Here is a 24,819-nt window from a genome sequence, read left to right as displayed (position 1 = left end):
GCGATAGAAAAGCCTGAGCTGCGTTTTTATGAGGTTGTTTCCCTCTCCTCCCAGCGCACTCCTCTTCACTTCAAGAAGCTTTTAAGGAGGCCGAATCAGAGCAGAGGCCAGGGACACACAGCAGATAGAGAGCATTGAAAAGAAAGTTCAAACGTGAGGCAGTGGTGGGTGAAAGGAAATCCTGTGTCCTTATGCAGACGGTTTGACTCCAGCTGATACCCCAGCATTGACTCCTGCTTCAAAAACACTGAAATCTTCCTGGAGGTCCACAACTATATTTTAGACTTCACCAACTGTGACAGAAATATGTGTTTTATTATTGATTTTTCTGGAGACGGACCAATCTATTATTCAGCTGGATGTCTGTCTTTTTTCCACCTCAAGTTACAAAAATCCAAAGACAAACAGGAAACTGAAATCTTCTGACCTGTTGTACTTTTTCTGTCACATTCCATGATAACTCAACCACTTGATTATCCCAATTTCATTTAGTCAGAACAGCTCTAACCTGTATTTGGATGGAGTGGAGATTCCTGGGGTTTTCTAATCTCTCCTAATTCCTGCGGAAATATTAGGCTATAGCTTCAGTTTATAAAAAAAAGAACCACAACAATATACACTCACCCTTTATTAAGTAGACCTTGCTAGTACTGGTTGGACCCCCTTTTGCCTTCAGAACTGCCCTAATCCTTGGTGGTTTAGATTCAACAAGGTACTGGAAACATTCCTCATACAGTTTGGTCCATATTGACATGATATCATCACTCAGTTGCTGCAGATTTGTCGGCTGCACTTCCATGATGCCAATGTCCCGTTCCACCACATCCCAAAGGTGATCTATTGGGTTCAGATCTGGTGACCGTGGAGCCCATTTGAGTCTAGTGAACTCATTGTTATGTTCAAGAAACCAGTCTGAGATGATTCCAGCTTTATGACATGGTGCCTTATTCTGCTGGAAGTAGCAATCAGAAGATGGTACACTGTAGTCATAAAGGGATGGACATGGTCAGCAACAATACTCAGGTAGGCTGTAGCATTGGAAACATGCTCAATTGGTACTAAGGGGCCCAAAGTGTGCCAAGAAAATATCCCCCACACCATGACACTGCCACCACCATCTTGAACCGTTGATATAAGGAAGGACCGATCCACGCTTTCATGCTAATGCCAAATTCTGACCTTACAATCTGAATGTATGAGCAGAAATTGAGACTCATCACACCAGACAACATTTTTTCCATCTGCTATTGTCCAGTTTTGGTGAGCCTGTATAAATTGTAGCCTCAGTTTCTTGTTCTTAGCTGACAGGAGTGACACCCGGTGTGGTCTTCTGCTGCTGTAGCCCATCTGCCTCATGGTTGGACGTGATGTGCATTCAGAGATACTCTTCTGCAGACTTCAGTTGTAACCAGTAAACATCCAAGGAATTAGATAGTCCCATACTATATATTCTTTTAGGGAAAAGTGAGGGAATTTGAACATAACCATTGTCTTTATTTGCAACAAGAAATTAAATAACTGATATTCAATCTTTGTGTTAATGAGAATTGGTGGAAGTTCCAAGACTTTATCAGTTGGAACTTCGACAAAAAAACAGAATCCAGCAGAAAAATCAAAGATGCAAGCTCTGGGAAAACATACATGCAAAATTCTTGAGAAGAAAAATCCAACACATATGTTAGTTTGATGTACAAGTTAAAAGCGTGACATTTGTTTTCAACATTTAACTCTTTCCAGATGTTCAGCAGCCGCAACTGCAAAATACTGATTTCTAAGTTGGGAGACAATAGTTCCCGTGTTTGGAAATCTTTGGCTTCACCCAACATTGGAACTGAACCCAGAATGTCTAAATTTTAGGGTGGACAATGGCACGTAAAGCCACAGAGATGGTAAAAAGGGCAAAGAAGGCTGTTTGTTTAACAGATAATTGCCTGTTTCCTTGTTGAGCAGGTAGCTTAAAGTTGGTTTCAGACTATATTATGTGAAACGTTGTTTTTAAAAAAAAAACAACAATGAAAAAGTAGGCAGACAGCTGATAAAACAAAAGCAAATATATCTTGGATTCTTAAATCTTTTTTTTTTTCAGTGTAAAAATACAATTACTGTGCACCTTTGCTTGAATTTTGTTTTTCTTCTTTGAATCCTATGGAAGCCGTCCAGAAAACCTTGCTTTTTACATTTTTTTTGTGCCACCTGTGCAGCTGCAGCTGGGCCAACTTTCTCAAATGACGATGACGTTGGACATTATTTTTAACTGATAACATCAGCAAAATGTCCGCCTGGGCAACAATTAGTTCTCAACTAACCTATAAATTGATCAGTTATTCTGGTTCAATAAGTTCACTGACAAACTCCTTTGTCTTCCTAAGGATTTTCGAAAAAAGAAAAAAGTTTATTCTTCATTGTTTGGGCGGCCGTGGTGCAGCGATAGGGCAGTCGACCCATGATCGTAATATTGCAGGTTCTATTCCCGCCTTGCACACCCATGTGTCGAAGTGTCCTTGGGCAAGACACTGAACCTGCCCCTGGTGGTAGGTTGGTGCCAGTGGTGTGTGAATGTATGTGTGACTGGGTCTGTGACTGTAAAATTCTTTGGGCCTTGTAGGTAGAAAAGCGCTATATAAGTATACGCCATTTACCATTTGTTGTCCTTATTACAACATAACGAAATTTGTGATAACGACATCTAGTTTTGACAAGAATGTTTTCTCAGGATAACTAGATGGTAGATAGTAGACTATGAGAATAGAGGGGGAAAAAGCAACGTAGGAGATTTCTGGCATTTTCTCATGATACCGTGATAGCAGATGTTGTTATCACAAGAAAACGGGTGAAAAAACAATGTAAGACGTTTGCTGTGTTTTGTCATGATAATGAAAAAGTAGATGGTGTTATCAAAAGAAAATGGGCAAACTAAAACTACAAAGAAGGTTGTTGGCGTTTTCTTGTGGTAATGTAGATGTCATTAACATGATGGTCAATGGTCAATCCAAAGCAAGGAAGGTAGGCTATTCCCGAAGTTTTTTCGCAATAACTTGATAGTAGATGTTCTTAAGGAAAAAAATGGAAAAAAACAAAGTAAGATAGGCCGTTCTTGGCTTCCAGATATTAGCTTTGTGGAGTGTATACTTTAACCAGTGTAGTGAACATGTTTTGTTTAGGATAGAAGAAATTCTCAGTGTTCTGGAGTTGCTGCAGTACTGAGAAACTTCATCCATATGATCCTGTAATACCAAATGATCAGGCAGACGGATAAACAAACAGGCACGGTGAATTATTTTCTCCCACGTGATCTACTTAGATTTTCATCTCGAGTAAGCAGGCTTGTACATAAACCCTGTGTGATATCATCTCACAGCTGTGCATGACTCTTTTCCTCCCCTCCCATTTTCCCTGATTTTCCTTGTCTAGTCAAATTCCTCAAATATACACAAGTTCTTTCCAGCTCTCCTCTCTTTATATCTGAATAGTTAAACAGGCACAACCGCAGCTAACCTTTTAAAAACATCAAAAACAAAAACTAAACAAACGCATGTAACGCCCAGCTCTCGCATGTGGACAGAGAAAGCTTTGCCTATGATGGACATGTAACAAAACACTTGCATCTCATCACCTATCACCCCCTCCTCCCTTTTAAGGAGGAATCTGTATGCTGAAAGTTGGGAGGAGAAGCTTGGCAAGAGAAGAGATGTTGGACACAAGAAAATAAAAAGAGAAATTCTGAGTTGCAGCCATTCTCCTTCTGCCTGCACCCTTAATGCAGGTCTGCTCCAGTGACAGACAGGTAATCATAGAGGGGTAGGCATGCAGTGGAGGACTGCCAACACACTAACTCCAGAAATAACTCTGCTTCTTGGCTACGCCATCTAAAACTGCCCATAAACCTGTTACCATTGAAGAATGTTGCAGCAGAATTGTGGACTACTGTGCAAGTGTGTTCACTCACCCTCAGTGAAAGGCTCCCAATTGTAGAAGCGACCCATGAACTCTTGGGTGTTAAAGGCCGCACACTGCTCTGCTCTGGAGTCCAGCGCACCTCCTCCGCACACCTGGAGGACAAAAACAGTAATTCACAAGGAGAAAAGTCTTAAACTCTGTGCAGCACTTTGAAGTCATATCAGCAGCTGTTTCAGTCCAGGTCCCAGGAGAACGGAGGGTGGGGTGCAGCGAGAGGAAGGCGAGAAAAAAAAACAGCTAATAACGACGGGTGAATTAACTTGAGGTATAGAGAAAACCCTCCATGTCTGTACACACAAGCCAGCACACACCGAGTCTCAATGCTGCTCCAGGCAGAAGCCAGTGAATTGGAAACATATGGAAATGATAGATTTTTTGGAAGCAACTGCTCACATAAATTTACTGACTTTCAGTGCATGACCAAAGAATGCAAGTGACTGTGTGAGCACGTGTACGGGCGCGTGCGCATTCACGTAGGAGCAAATGCTGCTCGTCCAAGAAGAGTCCTCATGGAGCCGTTGAGGGAAGAGCTTCAGGCTTTTGAAACGACTGCCGAAACTACGGGCTGGCACACCTCCAACACTCAATGTAGCTCGTGGATTTTGTAACTTTTCAGCATGCGCTGAACACAATGCGTAGGTGAAAAAGGAAAATCATCTCTTTAGTTCACATTTAAGAAAAAAAAGACATAAAAAACATTAAATAGATCCCAGATTTAACTGTAAGATAACCTCACCTCATGATGCAAGAGACTGTCAGACCATCTTTAGGAGCATGAAGTTAGAAAATGGGTCTCTCTGAGGCTGTTCCAAACAGTGCTCCTGCATTTTGCACTACTTATGTTAAATAAAACAGAGGCACAGTATAAAATGTTCTTGTTAAAAAGAGATTTTTTGAGATACGCTGACAGCCTTTTTATTGAACTATATCAGTTCCTCACTGTATTTCTGAGAGGCTTCACTTTTTGTTGTTTGTTAACAGAATTTGCTTACAAGTCTTTCAGTGGCATACATTGGATAATGTTACTGGAGGCTTTTACACAATCCACAATTTATATAACGCTTTTCCTCCTTGTTTAAAGGCCCAAAGCGCTTGAAGCTACGTTCACACCTCCCTCAGCAAGGCACGTTATAGCAACCACTTCCTATAAAAAGTTGATGTAAATGCGCATTTTGGGCTTCCCCGTTCAAAACTCTTGCGTTCACAAGTCTACAACCGTGTTCAGGCTCCACGGACAAAACATGCGTCAATTCAATTGCAATTCAACCAGGTAAAATTTGACCAATCATACAAATTCTTGTTCTTGAACATTCGTCACATTCCTGGTGTACGTAAACACAGCTTTACACCAGGTTTTATTGGGTGGTTTTATTTATTTTTATTTAATTTATTGATTTTATGCTGTTTGTTGTATTGTTTTTATTCTGCATTGTTAAGCACTTTGGTCAGCTTCTGCTGTTTTAAAAGTGCTTTATAAATAAAGTTGACTTGACTTGACTTGACTACAGTCACAGTCCCATTCACCCATGCAAACATACATTCACACACTGATGCCGGCTCCACTGCCTACCTCTGATGCCAACCTATAACCACCAGGAACAGTGTGGAGGTAGCCAAGAGGAGGTACTGGACCAGACATGTCTCTAACCCTCATACTGCCCCCACCTTGTTTTCCATGGGTCCTTAGAAAATTGTTTTCCCAGAGAGTGTTTTGAACTGCATTGACTGTGAGTCAGTAGTCCTTGTTTTCAACTGACATCCCTTGTGTGTATATCTATATATTAACATTTTAAACATGGATAATTGTTTTGTTAATTTAGTCATTTTCTCCCCTTTTTATTGAAAGGTTTAAAGCTCGGAAAAGTTTCTCTTACTGCATAGAAATTCTTCATCAGGTATACCGTGGGAAGCCAGAAACCTTCTGCCTGGCGAGATTAAAGCCCTCTGGTACACAGCTGGCAGCATCAACAAACACACGCATACACCAACACACAGACAGACCCACTGGCATACCACACACAAGGATCTCAGATTTCTTTGCAACTAAAGCCCCTGTCAGCTCTACAATTTTCGTGTCTTTTCTCCGTCTTTTTGTTCCTCGTTTTTTTAGACTGAGCTGCTCTTTGCTCACAGCTGTTGCTAAACAGCTGGACATTTTTTAGCTATTCATGTAGGGAGACAACAGCAAGCGAATCATTGAGCTCATATACCCACACTCCAGCACAGGGCGACGGTTCCCATGTGAACAAGCCTCTGTGACTGAGTGTAACTAAAAGACTCTCATGGATTAAAAAACTCCGATTGTGCACTGTCTGGCACTGGTCTCCCTGGATTCTTTACCTTCACGGCTTGTCAGTGTGTAAGTGCATGTTGAAATGGATCTGGCTATTACATAAAAAGCACTAAAACGGATCTCATTGATTGTTTTGGTTCTATGAAAACACGAAACCAGCTTGTAAATAATGTGTGTTACAGTTTGCTCATGTTGCACATGCTTGAAACTGAAGGTCCTTTCAATGCTTTTTTGTCTCTGTAGGTGAAACATTACTGTCCGTAAGCCCTGTATATAATAGTGTGTTTGGCTAAATTCAGTAGTATCAGCAGGTCCTTGAAGGTCAGCATGTATCCGTACAATATTTTCGCAGAATGGTGTAAATCTGTCCTGACTTCAGTGTGAAATAAGGTTGGGAATAGTTGTAAATCTTTCTGCTGCACATAAACATGTTGACCTCCCTTTAAAACTGGATCCTGGTTTCCGGACATTAGTACGTGTGCACTTGTAAGAACATAAACAACAACGAGAGAACAAATTTAAGCAGAAACGTGGATGCGTGAGGATAGGCTGAGGAGACGCAGAATGGATGCGAGCGGAAGGAAAGAATGCAAGAAGCAGTCAAATGTTTGCATTCATGAGTATGACCCACAGGAGCGCTAAAGTGTGAGTGGATTTGCCTCCCTGGAGATTTTAAAGCATGTTAAAACATTGGGAGGCTAATGGACTAAGTCGAGACGTAAGGGAGGGGAGGTGAAGAGTAAAAAGAGACGAGAAAAGACATGCTCACCAGTGTTTCATGGTTCTGGAAGAGAATTAAGGTGTTTTTGTAAGTACTTGCATACTGTGCGTCTAAGGTGAGGGGTCTCCATAACATGAACAGAGAACAGGAAAAATGGAGGGAAAACACACTCACTGAGTCAAACAAAACAACAATAATAATGTCTGGCGAGCACAAAGTCTCATTTTCAGATTCAATTTGGTGGTTTTTGCAATAGATGTAGGTAAGTTGGACATAAAAATAGGTTTTATAAAATTGAAAATGCAGTTTTACTTACAACTTTGGGAGGAAATTACAATGTTTCTTCATGAATTTGACCTCAACTTTAATTGGATTTTTCCACAAATGTTTCTTAGTAATTTATCTAAGAAATAATTCCGTTTACATATTCAAGAATGGGGTGTGAGTGAACACTGTCAAAACTAGATCTCTGACGTCTTTGTCGCAGCTCATGGGAAAAAAACTTCTACGAAAAAGTTGTTGATCCTTATCAGAAACATCCATTTTGCTTAAAATCTGCTTTGAAGCTTTTTAAAAAAGAAGCAGAGAGGAAAACATTTTCAGGGAAATGCAGGAACCGTTTATTGCTAATGTGTTTGCCCAGGGAAAAGCTGGCATGACTGGCCATTCTGTTCACTGCAAACTCATTCACCATGCGAGCCCATGCCTGCACATTTGACCGTATCACCTCAGTTCCTTTAAAGAGGTCATTCCTCTAGGATTACTGCAGCACTTCCAGACAAAACAAGTGACCGTTGGCCCCAGCAGCCATAACTCAACAAGCAGCAGGACTAATCACTGTGTGCTTGACTCAAATCCATGACATGCTCGTGTAGTTTCAGTGATTAACATTCTGTGGCCAATGCTGAGCTGGAAGCCATGAGCCTGTAAGTTGCAGGAAACCACCTTGCTGCTTTTGTTGCCACCAGTTGAAGGTTAGGGGCTCTCTAAAGAAAACGATGGGGGAATGATTTCTTACTAAATAAGTGTAGGCTAAATTTACAAAAACACAAGCTCAATAAATGATAAAAAATGAACTTTTAGCAGCTTTTCATCTCATCCCATAAAAAAAGAGTCTTTAATAATAAGATAGGCCTTCTTCAGTCTGAATATTTTTTGATTGTAGATTCCAAAAACCCGAATACATCTGTTGAAGGGGCTCGAGCTGGGTGCATTGACACTTACTGGTTCAATACCTTTCAAGTCACCCAGCAGAAGAAAAACTGCTTCCTTCATCTGAGTGCAGTATTTGAAACCTGGATCTAAAAGCCATGTTAGGAAAAGTTTGGCAAACAGTGACTAATTCAAGATTTTAGTATTTTGTCTGATGCACTAACTAGCTGTTGTCCTGCAATGTAGGTTTCACAAAAAAAAAAAAATGAAAGAATGGTAACCTGTCCAGGTGGAACCTAGCTCTTTTCCTGCGACAGCTGCAATAAACTCCAGCCCACCATGACTCTCAACATGACATAAAACTGTAAAAATCTGAGCCACGTAGATAGTTTGTACAGTTTATGTGAGTCACATGTTGTTGGCTTAAATGTTTATCTATGTTTCTGATTTTGCGGCACATCTGGTGCTAAGCTGCTTCTAATTCATTGAAAGTGAGTGCTAAGAAGTTTAAGGAGAATAGAACGGCGCTCTCCAGCATAAAGCTGTTCAGCCTCTTGGAAAATTATTTTAGGAAGATAAATATGACCATCGGTGCTTCTCCAATGTCCATCTGTTTTACATCAGGCCATTTAGTTTGGATTTAGTTGACGATGGAAAAAGAAAAACATTTAGAATAATGGCTGGGGATCGAATGAGACATCTGTGCATCACAGTGAATAGTAGCCTTAAACTAATAGGGCTAAGAACATCCAAAGGACAGAACCAGACTAATTCAGAGGGACACTTCTTGCATTTGTGGAGATTAAATCACAAAGCAACATTGTGTCCCTAGTTATCAGTAAGATAAGTTAAACACTGGCTATGTGGCAAGCATGAGTCTCGCGTTTAAGTCATTTATTGTATAGCTCCAGCATTAAAAGACATCCCTACACCCAAAACTATGGTTATAAATCTCCAATCAGATAGTAAGGGATCAGTTTCTTTTATTGACTTCAGATGTGCCTTGGTAAAGTAGGATGTAGTGTTAATTCAAACTTCAGGAGGCCAGATGCATTATGAAAAACATCTCTAATGTAATGCTTTTTCAGCAGTGTAGTGGTTAACACTCCTGCCTCACAGTGAGAAGACCCTGGTTCAAACCATATTATGTGTAGTCTGTATGTTCTCACTGGAAATGCATGCATTCTGTCTGGGCACTTTCCTTAGTCCAGAAATGGGCTTCATAGGTTTAATTCAATTCAATTCAATTTTATTTGTATAGCCCAAATTCACAACAACAGTCGTCTCAATGGGCTTCGTATCGGTAATTTACAACTTATTAGTTAATATAGTTGTGAATGGTTGTTTAGCCCTATGACAAACTGGTCACCTGTCCAGGTTTGCTGTACAAACATCCCTGAAGTTCTGCAGTGTTTAAAGTACTCATGTCAGTCATTTTCACTCATGCTACGTTTAAATAACCTTTCCTTTTCTGGCTCTGTCCCTCAGTTGAAACTACAGTAGGTTATGATGCTGCCTTTGGCTGGTGATAAAAATGCATCAGCAAGTTGTTGAAAAACTGTACCCAATAAAGAGGAAATTAGTTGTTCCTCTTGCATTACAGCTGCATTCAAGAATTTCTGGAGAAGGTTAATCCGTTTTACTGAGTGTTTTTTATGAGCGTGTTATTTACACAGCAGTTTACAGTCCTGCTTTTGTTTATGTGGAAGCAAGTTTTCTCATGTCCTCTTGCAGATTGGTAATGGAGGCGCTGAAGCTGTTCTGTATTTAAGCAATTCTCATGTGTCTCCTCTTTTCACTTTAGATGCCAGAGTTAGTCATGTACTTGAAGCATTTCTGAGCCTCTCCCAAATACATCTAAATTGATTTTATTTTCAGAAAAATACTAATATAAAAATATTTGCCCCATTTAGTCTACAAACAAATGGTGTTATGCGTGAGATGAGGTTGAAAACTGCTGACATTCAACAAAAGAGCATTGAGGAGTGACAGAAAACAGGCCGAAAGGAAATTACAGGGGAACGTCGAAGCAGGCGGGAGCCCTTGTGAGCAGGCTGAAGGAGCAGTAGCTGTTTTTTGTAGGAAAACAGGTACCTCTGCTTGTTAAGAAAACTTCAACAAAGAAAGAACGGCTGAGTTTGAATGAGTCCACGTGGATCTGGTGTATGGAAGTGTGTGCGCCTCCCGCAGCCTAACACATCTGGACCTGCACAACACCAGATGAACCCAACAGTGAGTTTAACAGTGTTTGGAGCTGAGGAACATGGCTCTAAACTTATAGTCCTAATAATATACTTGCTGTGTACCACCATCAGTGTAATGACAGACTGTCATTGGATCAGATCATCTGAGTTTACAGCTATCAACTTAATGTCCAGCTGGGACATGGCATGTTCTGTCAATAGAACAAACAAACTCCAGGCTGAATAACTCACTTCCACAGAGGATCCTGCTGTGGCACAGGAACAAATTAGCATGAAATTCTTTAAAGTGTGCCGATCCGATATAAACAGAGGCAGCAGTTTTCCTCTCAGTTTGCTTGCAGATATCTCAACTACCACAAATTAAGAGGCAGGAACACGTTAGGAAGTGGAACACAGAGTTTTACTAAAGATCAACAAAAAAACAATACCGTACTTAAAAGACGAACATTCTTTTACTTTCTTAAATTGGTTTCTTCACTGTTTTTCTCAACAGAAATGAACATTTTGAGGTTTTTTTTAAATTATAATATTTTAAGTATTGTTTTTGAAGTTGGTGGGAAAAATTGTATTGCAGCCACAAGTTGGTGAAGAATGTCACAAGATCACTAACACTTCAATAGGGCCATGTGTTGTATCCGTTAAGCAAAGCCACAGAGTGTAAGATGTGCTCCTACAAAACATGACAAAAAAGTCTTTTTAAAGACCCACTCCAAATTAAAATGGTGTTTATAACATGTTAGTTGCATTTTTCTCATGATTAAGGACATTTATAAAGAAGAGTATTACTTAATTTCGATCGTGAATCAGGAGCAGATGAAAAAATGCTGTTGGAAAAAGTTTATGGCTTTGGCGTAGATGCTACAATCGGTGGGCCACAAGCTTCCTGTTATGCTTCATGCGAACCGATCCTCTTACAGACAAATAAATCCAGGTACCTTTTTGTTTTCCTCGTCTGTTCGGAGAGGACTTAAAGCAGGGAAAACATAGAGAAAATGAATCATTTTTTGGAAAAACAGAATCCTAAACTCATCACTGCTGACAAGCCTGCTGTCATCTCTAGGAAAATTCAGCTAAAGTGGATTATGAATCCAAAAATACTATCATTCCAATCTTAAAGAAGTTAATTACTTTGCCTAAATAAAAATGAAATTATTTGTGAAACTTGAAAGTGACATTTGGATCCATGAGTGGTACCTAAACCAACAGAAAGATGCCTTCATTATAAAATCCAACCTTTTCTGTTCTGTTTTATTAGCTTCTCCTGATCCAGTTCTGTTTTAACGTCTAAATTTTCTCTCAATAAGGTAAAACACTATTTAACTCCATCTTAGTATACAATGTTATGAACTGATTAGAAGTTCTTTTCCCTTTAAAGCTGAGCTCCATCACTTTCCCCCTCATTAAAATCTCACTTTCCACCATGCTGTGTCACAATGAGTTCAGCTCAAGCCAAGATGACGAAAACGAAAGCCTCTGGTTTACATGAACCGTCCAGAGAAAGAAAAGGTTCGTCAGAACGTGTAGCCCCCCTCTGAGCCCAGAACTCCAAGAAGAGGACAGTTCATTCTTGCAGATCTCCACTGATGGAGAATATAAGAAGACAGCCTCAAACCATTTTTAACTTCTTCTAGCTTTACATAGAGAGCTGTGTGGTGGAGCAGTGGTTTGCACCCTCGGGTCACAGCCGACCCTGGTTCAAATCCCACGCATGTGTGGGTTTTCTCCAGGCACACCCACACTCCAGAAACATGCTTTGTAGCTTAATTGGGGTCACTAAATTGTGCCTAGGTGTGCATTATGAAAGTGTGTGACCTTACAACAGACTGGCGACCTGTTCAGGGTGTACCTTGCCTTCACCCAACAGTAACTGGGGATAGGCTGCAGCAGCCTCATGGTTGGATGGATTCACATGTTTGTAGAGAAATAAAATAAAAACTGCAGCAAAATGAATAGCTGTATTTAAAAAAAAACGTTGTTGAAACAACATTAAGTGTGCTTCAGGTACCCAAATTAAGAAAGAAAACCCAAAGCAGTAGAAAAAGATGATTTCCACCTCCATTCCCCCATTTCTAATGCTATCTGCCTTAAGAGGCCACCTTAAATCCACCTTCCATGACTTTCTGTCCCTGTTAGCAATTTGGGGGCACATGTTTATTCTGAAGATGGGAGGGTAGGGGGGTGGGGTTGAAATGAGAGCCTCAACATCCAAAGAAACACAGTCTGAAAGTTTTTAGAAAGAAAACGTCTGTTCTTCTTTGTGCGCGCCGGACATATTCCTCTCAAATTCCACCTTTCCTGCACATCTCGCTCTGAGAGAATAACTTCTCCCGTTGTCACAGACCTCATGTGCTCGCTCTCGCACAAACACACACTTTTCCACAAACCTTTCTGCAACACAAGCCGTCTTTTGTTTTTCCTTCAGGAGCCTGACTTCTCCTTCACATCTCCTCTGATGAAGCTGCAGGCCTACTCTCTTTTGCTACCTGATTCTCAGGGGCAAGAATCACAAAAATGATCAACACAAAAACATTAAAATGTCCTGCAGGCACCATTTTACTGTCTGATATGTGGGCTGCAAATTTTTTTGTGTTTCTGTTAAATTGGATTATTATTAAGTTAATTAAGAGATGTCAAACAGTGTTGACACGTTTACCATCGGACAAAGTGGAGTTGCCTCTTAGAACGGGCAAAGAGATACTTTATCAATCAAAAAAATTGAAAAAAAACATAAACTTTAATGAACCCTCTGATGAAAATTGTGTTTTTGCTGTTTTTAACATGTTCTTGAGGTATTTTTCTAATGATGATGACATTTAAAGAAAAAATTAAGCTTAATTTTACATTTCTAGGTTTCTTTATTCAAATCGTAAAAGAGGAGCAGAGAAAAAATGAAGTTTGTAATAGATTGTTCCGCCAACAACTCAGAAGAGGGTTTCTGATGAACTACTGCAGCTATGCAAAAACTTTGTTCTAGAAAATGACACAGGTGTTTTTTTGTGGCTTCATATAGCATAAAATGACCACTGGGAACGCTTTGAAAACAGATAAAAAGAGGATCGGAGTGAAAATTTACTAATCGTACAGGCTTTTTAGAAACCTTCTCATGCAGGTTTTATTATTTCTTTTTACCAAAGAAAGATAAAAGCTGTTTATTATTACAGAAATTGGATTTAAGTAAAGTTATCAAGTAAGGAGAAAATCACAGAAACTACAGTTTTTAGAGTTAGAAGCAGCTAAAATAGATGCTAACTAATGCATTTGTAAAAATCCAGATTAGACCCGCTGACCAGATCCACTTCAGATCACCAAACCGTCAGTAAATTTCAAGAATGGATACAAAAATGACTTCAAACGCTTGTTTTATCTGCAGATCTAAATCTGCGGCTGAAGAAACCATTAAGGATTTGATGCATGCAAAGGCGCTGAACCATGGCGTTTCAGTCGCACCCAGCTGACGTTTTAAAAGGGTTATCTCAGATAAATTCATCTACATGTGGAATTTAACAAAAAATGCTTGTTTTGATGTCAGCACTTCTTTAACCGCGTTTATGCTTTTCATGGTTTTGAAGCTTAACCCCTAAGTTTTATGCACACATTGAAGTCGAAACTCCACTAAACTGCTTTTTCTGGGGTAAAAATGGATTTGATTCTATTCTAAACTTACCGGTATGTTTGATTTTTAAATCACAGTTTTAAGGATTTTAGGGCACAAAGATGAATAACTCCTCCCTCTTAGATCTGATTTTAATCAGCCTCCATCACTATGTCCCTCATGACTTGATCTCTCCCCTTGCCTTTTCAACACCCCCACCACCCCCCACTTGTGTGTGCAGATTTTCTAAAAACAGTGCTCTCTTTCACTGCAGCTCCACTGCGTAACTTCCTCAACCACCGTGAGCTTATTTACACACATTTCCAACACATGCATGCCCACATTCACCTTAGCCCCCATTTCCTCTGTCCCTCTACTGGTTCCCCATTGCTCTAATGCAACAGTAAAAAATACACAGCCAATCACACTTGTGATGGGCCTCAAGCACGCAGTGGTATGACAAACACACCTAATAGATAATAGGATGTGTCACACTCAGTCTCCCTCACTCCCTTAATTGCTTGCACGAATATTGAGCGCATGCAAGCCTGGGCGAAGTCCTGCATTCACTTGAAACCCATTTGGAAGAAACCAGGACTCCGCTGCAGACACAAACAAGCTAAAACAGAGGCTCACAGTTAGTAAATATGTAACCCAGTGAGTCAGCATCAGTCATCACAGGACTGCTATTAGCCCTGCTGGCACACACGGGGCTTGTGTCCTGCCAAATCGGCTTTGACATGAGGGAGCGGTGTCAGACGCAGGAAAGAAGAGGAGAAGGAAAAACAACAAGGGGTGCCGCCACATTATCTAGAGGGAAGAGTCGAGGGCCCAAAAGTGTCAGCCTGACTGCGACTGAGTGTCTACTTCATGGGAGCAAGATGTAGCCGTGTGGAAACGGAGGTGAGGGGAGATTTTAAAACCCAGTCTTATCAGCTCCCCTTACGCTCCCACTCCAGATAGACCTGCAGTGAGTGGAAAAAATAACCTGCTCACATGTCACTTTGAGTATTTTTGTCTTCCATACTTAAATTCTCTTTCTATTCGGGGACTTCATGCATACTGAACGACCTTACTTCTTAGAGAAATGATGGCCGTTTCAACATAAACATGCTAGGTATGATAAGTGCAGCTGTGCAAGGATGTAATCAGATTAAATCTTGTCAAAACTTTAAATTAGAGGATGTCTAATCAGAAAGGAATGCATATGATAGCAGGCCAGCGTAATAGTGATAGACATCAAATCTCCTGCAGAAGTCTGTGGTTGGAACAAGGTGGTGCAAAGATTTGCAGGAAAAAAAACAAAGTTTGAGTTTGGCTCTTTGTGTCCCCACTATTCTGAAATATCAACAATTCTCAGATTTCAGAGGTTGAAAGATTGTGATGGATGGAAGTTGGAAGAAATATGTAGAACACACAAACATCCATGTTGTTATCAAGATAATTAACTATAAAACCACAGGTAGCAGCAAAGTAAGATAAAAAAAATCAAAAATAAAAAGAAGTTCCCTCCTTCCAGCTCCATCTATAAATTCAAACACAGTTTGTACATTTTTATCATATTTTCCCACTTAGAAATTTAAGTTGGTGCTAGTTTGAAGTAATCCAGAAGAAATCCTTTTCAAATCTGAGTGGAATTTGAAACTTGGAAATCAGCACAAAGGAGTAAGAAGTGAAAAACAAAATACAGTCAAATCCAACTTCAAACTAAGTCATATGTGTCACTTCACTTTAAAGGCTATAAAGTTCCAAAAAGATGAAAAAAGAGGATTCTGTTCATTTAAGTTGTTCAAGTTCAAGTTCCCTAAACCGTGAGGATAGATAAGGACATAAAACCTTTTTATGGAAAAGTTTACTTTTTCTGAAAAAATTTTAATTCAATTTATTTAATTCATTTTTAGCTTGTGACTCAGTGGAGAGGAAAGTAAAGGTTATCTATCCAAGGCTAATTATCAACAGAATTTATGTTTGTAATTTAGGGTAATAATCTCTTTTTAATATTGCATGTTTGCCTGCCTCAGAGGAAGCAGATGCACTTTTCTTCCCCTTCACTCTGAAGTGTTGAGGATCTGTGTCATCAGAGCAGCCTTCATGTGCCTGGCTGCTACTCTTGGCAGAACCCACTTAGCTCCTGATAAAGCTCTCAGTGGGCTCCATGGAGAGTAATGGAGAGTGTCACAACCCCAATCACCACTCCAGGCCCCAGTCAGGCTCACTGTATCAAATGAACATACAGAGACATCTGCAAAGTCACGCGTGCGCGGTCTGGCCCAAAGTAACCCTGAAACATATGCACAAATATTCACAAGTAAGGTATGTGCAGGAGCTCATAACAGAGGTGTGTGGTCTTGATGTGACCCGGCGTACATGTGTGCTTCAGGGTAGCAGGCGGTTTCCGAGCGAATGCTCAGAGACAACCAGCTAGTGTTGGAGCTGGAGAGTGACAGCAGTCAAATGAACTTCAGCTCCACTGTTTTCACCTGCTTGAAGGCTACCTGAAACTCAGCTCAAACATAAATCAAGCAGCTGAGTCAGCAGGGTTGAACGCAGACAGAGGTTTTGATTACTAAAAGAGGCTTTTAAGCAATAAATTCAATGGAATGTCTCATTTTAATGCTCTTAGGAGAAGATTTGGATGCAGTCTTACCTGAGAGAAGCATCTGCGGTACTCCCTCTCAGGCCCTGAGCATTTGTACACCTGAGAAGCGCCGTGTCTGCTTGATTCGACCCCCAGGTGCGACGCATGCGAGTGCTGGAAAGGGTAGACATTGCCATCAGGCGGGGCCCGGGGGTTGAAGCCTTGGTGTAGCTCCCTATCTCTGTGCTCTTGGCTTGGGCGGTGGAGAGGTGAAGCAAAAGGTGAGGAACGAGAGCGGGAGAAAGAGTGCACAGGCGGTGGAGGAGCGGTGACTGAGCTCCAGTCAAAATGAGGGCGGTGACTGAAGGGGGACTGGGAGCGGGAGACGGGGACACGGGATGCAACTCTGTTTCTCCCCGAAGCAGTGTGTGTGTGTGATCTTGGATCCACGTGTGGGCGGGGCCTGTCGGTGGTTGTTTCAGGTTCCTCCTTAGTGCCAAGGGCTTCACTGATCTCCAGCTCTCCCTTTTCCTCCTCAGCCCTCCCCGTATTTATGAGTTTTTCATCTCCACCCATCTGCTCTTCCTCTGCCACAATGTTCTCCATGTTGAGTCCCAGGGTCTCATCAGTGCCATTAACCGTGTGGCGAGCCTGCCTATTGGTCCGATGCAGGGACAGAGAGAAAGGAACTTTGCCATATCCAAACTGACCTGGACGGATACTGGAAGGCCTGCGTGTCAGAGGAGAAATAACAAATGAAAACCATGGAGTATTAGAAAAGAAAGATGTGCAGCAACAGAAAAACAAGTGACAAAAACTACATGGCAGCAAAAATCCATGATGATCGGGCAAAGTGGTCCATAAATAATACTGTAAAACACAGATGATTATCATAGTAAACACTGTCATTAAGCTAATGGTGCCTTAAATTCCCACTTTGATCTATTTTCTAAGCGGTCTTTAAATTGTGATAATGCAGTTTCTAGCCTTAATTAAAAAAAAAAAGCTGTTGTTTTATATAACATAGTTTCTGCACAGCAGCAGGAGTTTATCAGAAATGTATGTCTGATTTGTTGGCGGGACTGTTGGGGCTGAGTAAGCCTGTCCCCATTTCCCAACATCAATCTGTTTACAAGCTCTCCTACTAGCTTACAGCCCCACACCCCACACAAAACCCAAGATAACATTAACGGTGCAACAAAAATCGTGAGTAATATTGGTGCTTTGCAACAGTACAGTTTGGAGCCACATGCCAGTTCGAGAGGGAAAAAAAAGACATACATGGATCTATTTGTCTGCAAGCGGATGCATCAGAATGAAGTGGCGCAGGACGGTTGTGGCCTGCAGTTGTAACTTTTATGTCACACTTAAGAGCTTTTTCAACGTCATTTTTGTGTCTGCTTCTGATTCACAATGATTTAAATTTAAAAAACACAATTTAAGATTAATTTTCTCTTTATATAAAATCTCTGTCATGAGAAAAATTCCACAAAAACCCGTACCGTTTCCATCGGAGTGGGTCTTTAATAATCCTCAACAATGTGGGGTACATTGAAACTCTATTTCCTTCTCTCTGGCTTCTCGTTGTGCTTTCTCTGATGAGATACATATCTTCTCTTTGTCTTTTAAGAATGTGACAGCTACTGTTTAACCCAAACAAAGCTCTGTTGCTAATGCCACCCATGCAAGAATCACTTCCTTTTGTGTGAAAGAATGTCTCCTTAAAAAGGAGAACTCAGGGTGCTGACAGGACCAAACACACAAGCTTTTATTCTCAGACATCAAAAATGAAAACACAGAACTTTGATGAACTATAATTGATCACTAGTTCAAAAACAAACTAAACATTTATGTTAGGATGAGTTCATAAAAAAGTGAAACATTAGATTGAAATCCCTTTTTAGCTTTGTCTGTGCTCCCCTGCAGCAAAAACCTCATGAATTTTAATATAAAAAGGATCCTTCAAAAAGCCCCACAAAAGAAGAGACATCAACAGGGAAAAATCCACATCTATTCAAAAACATTTAAAAAAAACTAACCCGAGGTTTCCTCTTATGTCAAATGAAATCTGTGGACCAAAACAAATTTTAGGTTTTGTTTGCTACAGGGCTGTTCATCTCTGACATGAGGATGGTTAAAGAAACCACTCATCTATGTTGATGGTTATGGTCAGAGGCAAAGCAAACCTTCAGAATGATGCTTTAAGGTGTTTCCTTTCTTTCTGCTCTTAGTGATTTAGGTTGGGTTGATGTACATTGAATTCCTTCAGGGTCACTCACCTCCTTGAAGTTGAAACCTCTCGATTGGTCGAGACTGAGCGTCTGCTCCCACCTGCTCCGGCTCTCTCTGCTCCTGGGTTTTGTGGCCTCCTGAAGACTCTTGGTGGCTGGTTGTAGCCTTGTGAAGGCACGTGGTAGGGGGAGCGGTAAGAAGAAACTGCATCTTGATTGGTTGAGGGAAAATCTGGATGATAAAAAGGAAGCGAGCGGGCAGGTTGCCCTGGAGCAGCAGCAGGTGAGTTCAGATACAAGGGCAATCCTGGGTTGTTATTGGTGGAGACTGATGGAGAGTTATACGATGGATGTTGCCCAGGGTGACGAGACTGGTAGTATGGGCTCACAGGTGAGGTCGCAGGGCGTCCGTTGCCCCCAGGGAGATATCCTGCCCAATTGAGTGGGGAGAAGGGGCGGGTCTGAGGAGGTGGAGGGGCCAGACACAGCCTGCTTCTCAGTGAGACACCTACGCCGCAAGTTTGAGAACATTCTGACCACTCCCCCCAGAGGGACCACACGCCCTCCACAGGCTCCACCTCAAAAACCTGTCTGGACCTACGAGAGGCCGCCTGAAAACACAAACACACAGAGACAAAAAAAACCATCTGAGCATGCAATAATTTGTTTGAGAACATTAAACGTTATATATATTTTTAAATACAATTTTCAATACACACAGGGGAGATATAGAGTTGGTAAAACACTAAAAATGTAATTTAATAGGGGGAAAAATGTGGTACAAAAATAGAACTAGGAGGATATCAGAGAAACTGCAGATTTAAATTATAGAGTTTTAAGTTTGGATTGAAAAAGGAAAGAACTACAGTAACAGATATCACAAGGAAGAGAATTCTGAAAGCTCTGCCACACATGAAGCTGAGATCTGAAATGTACAGATGCTGCACATCTCAGGATTGTAGAATAAAAAGTAAAGGGGTGATGAAGTTCAGGGCTTTAATTATTTTCTTCAAAAACTGTCTGGAATTCATTTTTGTTCAAAGACGAACTTCTTAAGCAGACGAGGATCAATGGTGCTAAGAAGAACTAAATAAACATTTGTTGTCTGGATTTCCTTACCGTAATTTAAGGCCAAACAGCCACATTTAACATATAATTTACTCTCCCTGAGGCCACAATCTCTTTTATTCAGAGATCTGTCGTTTTTTTTTCCTCTTACGTTCTTAAAATCTAAAAACAATATCAAAAAAGCAGCTGATTATACCTGGATGATATCATTTTAATCTCTTCTAGTACTTTTTCCTGATGTGTCCCATAAATTGTACTATACTGACTGACTAAAAGCTGCTGTAAGTTATAGAAGTGAAACCTTTTCCATCGCAAAATCCTAACTCTCTGCTGGGATTTCTTTCTCTGCCGTCTCGTGACTTTCCTTCCTCTGAGGCAAAAATATAAATCCTGAATTCTTCATACTGCGCTTTGGCTCAAAGACACTGTGTCACCTGCCAACGCCACAAGAGCAGCTGAACAAACTGACTGGAGTTGGTGGGATATGTCCACAACAAAATCAGTTAAGGCTTTGATTCACTCCTGTGAGGTTGTAGATAAATGTTTTTCCTCTCATTTCATAACCGAGGCACTGGCCTGGTTGGCAGTGTGGCAAACATGCGAGCTGAACAAAAGTTTCCATTGAGAAGGCACCAAAATCTGCGCTCAACTTCCCCTGCACTCTCTGCAAAAGCATGCGTGCTTCAGGGGTGTGGACATGGGCAGACACAGATAAGAATATGAAACAAACAGTTGGTGGATGGGTAAAGGAGGACAGGTGTTGAGATGCAAACTTGTATTTTCATGCACACTTGTTAAGTCCTGCCTCACGGGCTCCCATTAGTCCGAGAAAATGAAAGAGAAAGGTTCCAGTGGAAGGGAGTTTGCACAGGTTTGTGGGTACAAAAAAAGGTTTTCGATGTATTGAATCCCACCAAGAGGTGTTCTTAAATCTCTTTTTGCAAGTTTAAAGGGCCTAAATTATGCTAAATCAACTTTTTTTAGCTTTTAAGAGTATTATAATGTTAATTCCTCACAAAAAAAAAACAATCCCAAAGCACTATTTTTTATCTGTTCATGCATTTCTTAGTATTCCTCTAAAAACCTGTACCCCTCCCAACCCATGTAAACAAGCGGGTTCTCACATTGTGATGTAGATCAGTGAGGAACCGCCCCTTCCAGGAAGAGTCTGCACTGCCAGCTCCGCCCACAGGATAACACACACCTTCTTAGCGGTGATCAGCAAAAGCCCCTTCATTTTATATGTGCAATATGAACATCCATCTTTGCAAAAGTTTGGATGTTGTTTATTTTCGTGGGCGAGACGCAGACACGCTGCCGAGGCCAGCTCTAGGTTGACGTCATGAAATGTGCGACACCCAAATGAGCGAAAGCCGGTGCCTCAGATATCAAGTTGTCCTAGTTATGGGCTGGAAAAGAACTCAGGAAAGGAATTAATATTTGATTAGAAAATTTGCTATTCAGTGTGCCAAAGGTAATCTATTATCATATATATGAATGTAGATTACTCAAAAAAGCTTAAGAATAGCATGCTATAGGCCCTTTAAATCAAGTTTGAAGCATTTGGATACAAATCCAAGACAAGTCTATAGTCCGAAAACTTCTAAAATAATATTCTATTGTCACAAATTGTTGTTAAACTACTTTAAACAACTTGTGGGGACACAATAACAGCCAGTGGTGTGCAAACGCTGTGTAAAGACAGTTTTCATTTATTTTTTCTGACATTGATGTCCTGGAGCTAAAAAAAAAAAGAGGAAAAAAAACAGATAAACTTTGTCCACTTGCTTATCTGTTTCTGCCTCAAGTTTCTGCAGGCGATACTGAAGTTCGAGTTTTTAAGTCCAAGTCCATGTCTCAGGTGGCATCTAACCTGCAGCTGCCACATAACTGGGAGCATTAATGAGCTGTGAGCAGTGACCCTGCAGCAACCACTGCTAACCTCTGCAGCCACCACTTTAACTTCTGCAGCACCACTGAGGTGCTATTTTGGTCTGCTCCTAAAACTTTTTACAAGATACTTATTGTATTCATAAATCTGGAGGTCCTTTGAACTTTGCCATAAACACACGCATCACAATTTATTAAAAAAAAAGGTGACTTTTAACATGAGCAGACACATAACTTTTCATTGGAAAAGAAGCTTTCACTACTGTTTTTGAGTGATGGATTAAATAATATGGCTTTAGATTAAATTTTAATTATTTTAACTATGATGGTATAATTTATATTTTGTTTTCCTGAGCAAAAAAGGCTTCTCAAACCCTCTTGCCTTTAAAAGGATTTAAGCGTCTCTACAATGAGATCCAGCAATGAATGATTACAGCGATTAAAAAAAGGTCAACTAGACTTTTACGTAGCATTACATCATTTGGCAAAGTCTTGTCTCTGCCACTCAACCAAAACAGAACCTGGTGATTGTCTCATGACAGCATATTTTAAGGTAAAAGAGTTTCTGCTGGTGTGTGCGCGACATTTTGGTGCCAGATAAGCCTTAAAATCACTTTATCTGTTGCTTCGACTTAAATAACACACCCTCCAGCAGTGCACGCCCCTTTGCATGATTTTGCCTTAATCCCTGTTTGAGCAATCAGTAACATTTACTGTCACCGGGTTAAATAGCTCATCAAAGCATGACAGTATTTGGTCTCCAGGAGAGGATAACGATAAGAAAAAGGTTATTTCTAACTTTCTCTGTTCTGGTCTCATGCTTTGGGACACACAGAAAGGGAGAGGGGGGGGTGTCAACCTGACTTTTCAGTCATGTGTTGACCTAACTGGATGATCTAATGACTCACCTTCCTCTTGGCAGCTTTGGTTGTGGAGGTTGTGACCTCCACAGAAGCCAACAGCACACAGAGCCTGGAGGGATGCAGAACAGAGGGGGAGAGAAGTGGCAGAATCACAGGATTAAAAATGACAGCAGCTGAATGGGGTTCTTTTTCTAAAGCACATCAGTACTCCATGACCTAAAAGTGCAGCTAGAAGCCATTCACGTTCACACATAAGACTCTCATTATTCTAAGCCTATGTGATCTGTCTCAAATATTTTCCTTCAATTTACATTATTTAGCTGAGGTATAGGAATGTTCCATTCACTAAATAACCTGTTTCACCTGAATGGAAAGGTGTTTGTCGGGAAAAGTGATGACAAATCTCACGATGACCTCGGGGTTCAAACGTCTCAATCAATCTGGGAAACTCTTGGAAGTGCTTACAAGCACTTGCGTGTTTTCCCTCTGCACACACCCGGAGGATGTGGTTTTAACACTAATATGCAATAACCACACACAGGCTTAATGAGCCAACATCGAAAACAATCTGGGGTAGGACGGTTTTCCTGCAGGGAGGTCAGGAATTGGGATAACTCTAAGAGAAAATTAAGTTTTTTCTTTTTCTGTAGAAGTGTCAAAAGCTCACTTGTTTGTGTGCGAATGTCGGATCTATTTAGAAAAATCTCACCCATACACAAACATTCTGAGACAAGTGCAGTGGAAACAAGTGGAATAACGTCCTGCAGTCTGCCAAGAAATTGCTCTGACCGTGCAAGTACAGCCGGGCTCGCTGGGATAAAGTTTGCAGCGCTCACCAAGAGAACCAAACCATCACCGCAATCTCCAGTCCGCAAGCCACATGTAGGCAGTGTAATTGGTTCGTTTTACCCAATGTGGTGCACCGCCGCGGTCTCTGGAAGCTTCCCCACGCTGCAATACACAATTACCCCCGAAAAACACAGAGAAAAGTCCCGGACAGCCCGACACAACAGAGCTGCTCAGGCCGAAATAACGACCCCCTACGCGGTTCCACGTTTCCACGGCCGCTACTGCAGAGTAAACTCACTGAGAGGACAGGGAGAGGGTGAGAGAAACCTTTAACTGACAAATACTTTCAGAAAAGTCCAATTTGAGTGGAAACACACAGTTTTTACTCAAAAATGCGCGCCTCTGGGTAAATTCCAACCATTTAACGCAGCGAGCGGCGCGCAACAAGTGAGCCTCGCGCGTAAAAGTTTCCCGCACCAACAAAACCACCGTAGAGACAGTCAGCACAAACACTCAAGGAAAGATGCAAATCCACATGCGGCGACAAGAATCAGTCAGCAGCTGGACGGGACCGACTTTTACCTGATCAGTGAACCGAGCTGCATGCTCCAAAATTCTCCTGCACACTGACACTCTCAGTGATGCTTTGGGTCCAAATCTGAGCTTCGTTCCAGCCTGAAAGACATGCGAGGACTGCTCCTGCTCTGTCACCGGGAGGAGTTCCGTGTGTTCCGTTCAGTCCACAACTTTTCACAGGTCCTTCCTTATTATAAACTCCCGTGACGCATGAAAACCAGGTGGGGGCACAAAGAGACGCAGGGAGAGGGGAGACACAAAATGGACAGATTATACAACTCTCGCTCGGGCTCCTTCTCACTCTCACATGCACAAATTATACACTCCCCCTCCTCTCCCTCACGCCTTCCTACCCTCTCTCTCTGTCATACTCACAAACTGTTGGTCCTGACTAAGCAATAATAATCCTCAGAGCCTCGTTTTAGTTGCACAATCGAGAAAGAAAAAATAACGTTTCCTTGTGCGTTTTCTCCCACACTGAATAATAATGAGCGCAGACGATCCTGAGCCTTCTTCAAGAAAGTTGGGAAGGGACTATCTCATGAGTCTGACACTCTGACAAGCTCAAATGATGTGGTTTACAGTTTGAATATGATTCATAGTCCCCCCCCCCCCCATTCTTGAAAAACAAGCAGATATTTTTACATGAGAAAAACATGCATTCTGTGCACTGTTTAATCCCATTGAAACACCAGAAACCAAACATGCTTCAGCAATTTGGTGTTTGGGATAAGTGCACCCAGGAGACAAGCCACTTCTGAGGCTGAAATGTGCCTCTCTGAGTGTGTATGATTACATATGTGTGTGTGTGAGGGCTGAAACAGATGTGAAAAACCATCTGATGCCATCTCATTTAAACATGATGAAATGACAATCCACACAGCCCTGCCCAGCCAGACACTTTA

The 24,819-nt window shown here is 41.2% G+C and overlaps 1 protein-coding gene across 1 annotated transcript in view; it reads right to left on the bottom strand.

Annotated features, from left to right (window-relative positions):
- Positions 1-24,233, bottom strand: part of LOC101158050 (thrombospondin type-1 domain-containing protein 4) — a 39,113-nt gene extending 14,880 nt beyond the window's left edge. Inside the window, exons 1-5 of the mRNA XM_011485327.3 lie at positions 23,921-24,233; positions 22,595-22,658; positions 18,777-19,339; positions 16,567-17,227; positions 3,947-4,049 (exon numbers count right to left, since the gene is read on the bottom strand). Coding sequence (XP_011483629.1) covers positions 3,947-4,049; positions 16,567-17,227; positions 18,777-19,339; positions 22,595-22,658; positions 23,921-23,943 — 1,414 coding nt within the window. The 5' untranslated portion in view covers positions 23,944-24,233. The remainder of the gene's footprint in view (positions 1-3,946; positions 4,050-16,566; positions 17,228-18,776; positions 19,340-22,594; positions 22,659-23,920) is intronic.
- Positions 24,234-24,819: the final 586 nt, after the last annotated feature.

Source organism: Oryzias latipes, chromosome 16 (assembly GCF_002234675.1).
Source record: "Oryzias latipes chromosome 16, ASM223467v1".
NCBI lineage: Eukaryota > Metazoa > Chordata > Actinopteri > Beloniformes > Adrianichthyidae > Oryzias > Oryzias latipes.
The sequence above is the reverse complement of the archived record's forward strand: the minus strand, read 5'-3'. Positions and strand labels throughout refer to the sequence as shown.